At 41.2% G+C, this 6,000-nt stretch overlaps 1 protein-coding gene across 3 annotated transcripts in view; it reads left to right on the forward strand.

Moving 5' to 3' along the window:
* The window catches only part of AASS (aminoadipate-semialdehyde synthase), a 30,660-nt gene extending 25,176 nt beyond the window's left edge, over positions 1 to 5,484 (forward strand). For all 3 annotated transcript variants that reach the window (XM_065642806.1, XM_065642816.1, XM_065642825.1), the window contains 4 exons: positions 789 to 904; positions 1,105 to 1,193; positions 1,526 to 1,702; positions 2,989 to 5,484. In XM_065642806.1, the coding sequence (XP_065498878.1) occupies positions 789 to 904; positions 1,105 to 1,193; positions 1,526 to 1,702; positions 2,989 to 3,107 (501 nt within the window). In that variant the 3' untranslated portion in view covers positions 3,108 to 5,484. The remainder of the gene's footprint in view (positions 1 to 788; positions 905 to 1,104; positions 1,194 to 1,525; positions 1,703 to 2,988) is intronic.
* Positions 5,485 to 6,000: the final 516 nt, after the last annotated feature.

The raw sequence follows: 6,000 nt of genomic DNA on the forward strand, positions 1-6,000 counted from the left end.
TGGCTAGAATTTCCAGTCCTTCTAGCCTCAGTGAATAAGAATTAGTGTTGTGTAATCTGTGAAAATAACTATAAATTCATGAGTCTCACTGCAAACCTTTTCTCTGCAATGTTGTTACATCTTAGTACTTTATCTTCTCTGCTGGGGAAGCAGAGGAGACGGGATAACCTGAGCTTCTGAACAGACACTCCGGCTCTTGCTTGCTTCATATCTTGTTCATAGCTCTGTTTATTATGTCTTGTGGTGAATGAAGCAAGCAATAATTAGCGTCTAGGTAGCACAAAATGGCCTTCACATATGCACATAAATCTTCAGAAAGCTTTTTGGTGATATTCCCAGGATTGCCAGAGCCTTGTTTATCTCATCAGTCTGTTTCCTTTCTTTTGAAAGGGACATTCTCCATTTCTAGACCAGATGAAAGATCTCCTCTGACTCTCTGGCTGTCTCCAGGTGCTTTTCTTTTACCTTTACATCCTCCCAGCGCTCCTTGTTCATGCAGTTTTCTATGTTCTTTCTTCACTGCCAGAGGAAGGGACAGGACTGAAAAGTAGGGGAATCAGCTGAGTGGTAGGGTACAAAGTGTTTTAGGAAAAGATGACACCTGGTCTCTCACTTGTTACAATTAAATATCTAAAACTATCTCACTTTCCCTTTATGCATAACGTGTCTTCTCAGAAGTCCTGAGTATTAATTGAGCTTAGTGGAGCGGTGGGTTCTTGCAACCTTGACTGGAAGGGAGTTGGGAACAGATGTCAGGCCTTCAGGAAATTTTTTTTCTTTCAATACAGAAAGAGCTCATGTGCAGACTGGTTGGAATTGAGCCACCTGCTGAGTACCATGTTCTCAAAGAAGCTGTATTTAGCAAACTGAAAAAGGACAAAAGTCAGCTGGAGGCAGTGGAATGGTAAAATGTTACAGTGGGTTTTAAAGTCTGGGGGTTCTTTTTTTTATATATATATTTTTTTTTTAAAGAGGTTGCAATTCTACCCATTTTGGTCTATGTTGAGACATTTAAACTGCTATGCTGAACAAGCTGGAAATTACAAAACTGAGACGAAGCTGTTGGTAGGTAATGATATGAGTCTGTCTCATGTCTTCTGCTAGGCTAGGTTTAATGGGAGATGAACCAGTTCCAGCAGCAGATTCCATTGTGGAGGCTCTTGCAAAGCACATGGAGATGAAGCTGCCCTTTGGTATGTGAGAAATTCTTCTTTTTCATGGCTTTGAGTGGAACAAGTCAATATCTCTTATCACCCTTGACTGGGTTGGTTTGTTCACCTTCATTAATAAATGTTCATGTTAGGTTTTTTAATGTCTTGTGTTGTTCTCTTCTCCCCTGATTTATCCTTTCTCTTTCCCTGTTACATTTTCAGTTTCATCTTAATATTCTGTCCTCCTTAATAGCCCCTATCTAAAGTCATATCAAGTCCCCATGCTGTGCATGCCTAGTGCCTTGCTCATCAGAAACCTCATCTTAATAAGACTGAAATACAAGTAAGGAATAATTTGTGTGCTTTTCTCTTAGGCACTGGAGAGAGAGATATGATTGTTATGAGAAATGAAATAGGTCTCAGGCATCCTTCTGGTCATTTGGAAGACAAATTTATTGACCTGGTTGTCTATGGTGATAACGAAGGATACTCTGCGATGGCTAAAACAGTAGGATACCCCACGGCTATTGCTGCTAAGATGGTTCTAGATGGTAAGTGACTGTTCAGACTTCAGTAACAGTATTTCAACCCTCTGTATCTTCCTGCCTGTAGAAAGCAGATGTATAATGCTTATGAAATATATATATGTGGTTTTGTTTGTTTATTTGTTTGTTTGTTTTAAATTTATCAAACTTTTCTTGTCTTCTTTACAGGAATTGTTAATCTACAGGTTTGGGTGTTTCAGTGACAACTCTTAATTTACTACTTAATCTATAGAGATGTTTAATCATTTATTCTTAAATGTTTCACTGGTGTAGAGGAGACATTTACAAGGGTAAATTACAATTGACTATGCCACAGTGAAGCAGGCTAACATAGACTTGTGCTGAACAAACTGGTGACTTCCACTACTGCTTTCTGGATTGATGGAATCTGAGGCTTGGGGCATATTACCTGATCATGTTGTGTGTATACAAACAGACGGACTCTGCCTAGTCAGTGGATTTAAGGAAATAGTGATTTCCCCTTGCTTGTTCTTTATCTTCAGAACGTCTTTCTTCTCCTGGCTAACTGAAATAAGCAAAAACTGTGTTGTGTTGTGCTGTGTTTTGTTTTTTTTTAAACAAAACAAAACAACACCACCACAAACTTTTGAGGCATAGATGCTTTTCACCTAACTGCAGTTTCACAGCTCTATGAATTCAATTGAATGGTGTGTGTGCTATATGTGTTTGAAACTTTTACCTTACTGTTTGATACAGTACTGACGCTGTATGAGAACATAGTGCCAGTGTTGATAAATCTGCATATCTATATAAAATATAAAAATGAAAATTCATATAATTGCAAATTGATATTTGCAGGTGTGTCGGGCTGACCTTGGCTGGCTGCTGGACACCCACCCAGCCGCTCTCTCACTCCTCCTCAACAGGACAGGGGGGGGAAAGTAAAATGGAAAACCTCATGAGCTGAGATAAAGACAGGGAGATCACTGAGCAGTTACTGTCATGGGCAAAACAGACTCAACTTGGGGAAAAGTTAATTTATTGCCAATTAAAATAGGTTTGGATAGTGCAAAAAAACCCCTCCAACTTCAAACAACACCTTTCCCTGCTCCCCTTTTCCCAGGCTCAAATTCACATCTCAGCTCTGCGCTCCGCAGCCTCTCTCCCTGGCCTGAGGGGTGCAGAGGCCAAGGAACAGGGCTGTGGTCGGTCCATAGCAGCTTCTCCTGGCCGCTCCTTCCCCTATTACCCGCACAGACCCCCGTTACCAGAGCCTTGCCCAGCAAACCCAGTAGAGCACTTAACACTTTTTGTTCTTACCTTTATTTCAGGTGAAATAGGTGTAAAAGGCATGATTGTACCATTGACGAAGAATGTTTATGGACCAATACTTGAGCGTGTTCGGGCAGAAGGCATCGTATACACTACTCACAGCGTTATCAAACAGTAACTGGAAGCAGTGGATTGAATCGAGTTTTGGCTCTGGTTTTCCCCTGGCTTTAAGAAGCTCAGTTTGGTCCAGCTAAAAGCAGCACCTGCAGTTTCGCACACCTGTGATGCTTTCTCTAAAACCATTCGTCTGGCTTTGACGTAGAAACTGTAGATACCCTGATGCATGAGTTGTGGTATTTTCCTCTTGAAACTGTTATGCTTTCATGTACATACTTTAGCATCAATCAGATCTTTCCATATATCTTTCCTAAAATATATCAAGAGGGGTTTTTTTGATTAATAGAGTTTATCTCCTAAGTGTATAGGGTTATTATTGAGACAAATTCAAGCTGAAACAAAAATCTATTAGTAGATTCTTTCGTGGTGGAAGAGTCTGATTAATGAATTCCATTGATTAAGTTTGATTGTTCATGTGGTAAAAATAATTTATCAGAATAACAGAAATGAAAGTGATACTTAAAATTTAAGTTGTCTTGTCCCTTTTGCTTTAACAGTATTTGTGAATATTTTCACAATAACATGGAAGAGATGGTTTAGAAATTCTATACTACAAGCAAATAAGATCCCATTAAATCTTGAAAATGTTTAGTTGTTAAATATTTGAAACCTTGATCTTAATTTTTTTTTTTAAATCCCTTTCTTATGAATATAAGCTTAAATTAATTGGAAGAGGGAGGAAGTTTAAAGCAGGCCTCCCCCCACGCTCTTTCCCATAACAGCGTGGAAGCTGATTGCAGTGTGTCCAGGTACCTGCTGTTACGTGTTGCCTGGTGCTGCGAGGAGAGCACATCAGTGTTTAGCTCTGCAGCTAGGAACAACATACTGAAATACGACACTGTTAATGTGCTTAGAAGCCGCTCAAAATGCCGCATTTACTCTTTCCACTTACACCGTGCGCCTTGTCCAGGTTAAGTACTGTTACAAAGGGAATGGGCTGTGTAGTATCAGCAGCTTGGAAATGCAGTAGGCTTAGAGGTTTACATCACTACTTTTTGAGTTAGCTCCTGTGCTTTTGCTATCGTGCTTCTGAAGTGTTCATCTGAGAGCCTATCCACACTACTCCCTACAGCACCACTTCAGACTGATGAGGGTTCGCGGGTGTTCGCGCTTCAGCCACATCGGCCCCAAACTCAGCTATAACCGGGGTGCAGCTTCTCTCTGACAAAACACCAGGTGCCTCCTTCCAGTTCAGGGCTGCTCCTGTGGCTGTTACTCAGGGATTTCTACGCCTCCTTGCGAAGCAAGCATGGCATAGACTTCACCAGTTGGGTCTGTGAGGTGTAATACTGTGGTCAGATCCCATTTGCACTGGTACCTGTGCAGCTGCCTGGCGCTCCCCTTTTCTGAAGCTGAATAGTGATGCTGGAAGCTGCTTTCACCTTTGCTGACAAGTGCACTTTGCTGATGAACGCACAGCCTTTCACCTCTTGAGAATCTTAGTGCTTTTATCACAGTCTTGAGGGGCTGGAATTCCAGGTGTTGCTCTGCCCGGTAGGAAAAGCAGCCATAAAAGTAGCTGAAGTTTTGATCTCCAAGTCTTGCTACTCAGGATTTGGATTTTCTTTGTGTAGATGTAATGAAGTAGCAACTGTGACAAAGAGGAGGGTGAAGGAGCCAAAGGCAGAAGGAAGAACAGAAGGCAGAGTATTATTGTTAAAGAGGAGGGCTTTTCATACTGAACCACTGAATGGCTTTGTACTGTCAAATATGGATTCTGTTGCAGTGCTGTGCACGTTCTGAGTATTGGATGAAATCCTGGCTGTGCTAATTTGTTTCGCTCCCCTCTAACGGGTTGTTGGTTGGTTGAGTGGCTGGTACGTGCAGCTGAGGTACGAACGGAGCCTGCAACGAATGTTCCACTCTCTGCTGCCTGCTCCTTCTCCCCACAGATTAAAACCTACAACTAGGGCTTAAAATTAGACTTGCATCTGCTGGTCCCTTCCGGTTCAGTGCTTGGTGAAATCAGGATTTCACCTGAGAATTCTCTGTTCCCTCCTTTATCCCACAAATGCACAGCCATGGAGCTGTGACTCTGTACGTGTGCATGCATCTTGCTTGCTTTTCTGTGTAGGAAATGCACTATGCAAAGAAGGTTGGGATTTTTTTTACGAGTGTGTAATCTCTTTGGAGAACTAAAGGAATGAACACTACAGAGCATTTTCTTCAAGAAATGCTGGTACTGTTTTTGAAACATTTTGTATCGGAATATATTTCTCTTTCCCACTGCAAAGCTGCTTTTCCTTTTCTAAGTTTAGACGTAAATGAATTTATTACTCAGCTTTTTGTATGCAGATTAAACTGCTCAGTTCTCTTTGCATATTATTGGAAAGATAATTGTATCTTATACACAAGATTGCTTCAATAATAAATCTGAAATCCTGTGTTACGTTGTCATGTCATCTTTACAGTCTAATGAGATGTATATGAATGGGATTTGGTTTTTTACATAGATGGTTATATTGAAAGGGTGTCTACACATGGACTTTTCTATATACATGAAACATTTTTCCATGCTTCTTGCTAGGTTCAGAAGACTCTTAAAGGATTGTTTAAGCATCCACATCTGTATATTTTTATACATATATGCATCTGTAGCTAGACATCTTTTTCAGCTATGATCTCAAGAAATGCAACTATTTTAGCGCGTTTTGTGCTTGGGCACAAGGACAACAGCTTTAGTGGAAAGCTCCAGAGCAGTAGGTGTGTGATGTCTCCCTGTGCCCTGGGAAGAAAGGAGAGCTGGTGCCTCACTGCCTGTCTCAGCTTGAGAACCTTGCTCAGCCAAATTCGTGGTTTGGTTTCTGCTGCCACTGCCTGGGCTGAAAGGCTCTGAAGCTGTTTGTTCACATCAGGCTGCGAGGAGCAGATTGTCAGCGTGTGTCTCTTGGTTT

This window comes from Caloenas nicobarica, chromosome 1, assembly GCF_036013445.1.
Source record: "Caloenas nicobarica isolate bCalNic1 chromosome 1, bCalNic1.hap1, whole genome shotgun sequence".
In the NCBI taxonomy this organism is placed as follows: Eukaryota; Metazoa; Chordata; class Aves; order Columbiformes; family Columbidae; genus Caloenas; species Caloenas nicobarica.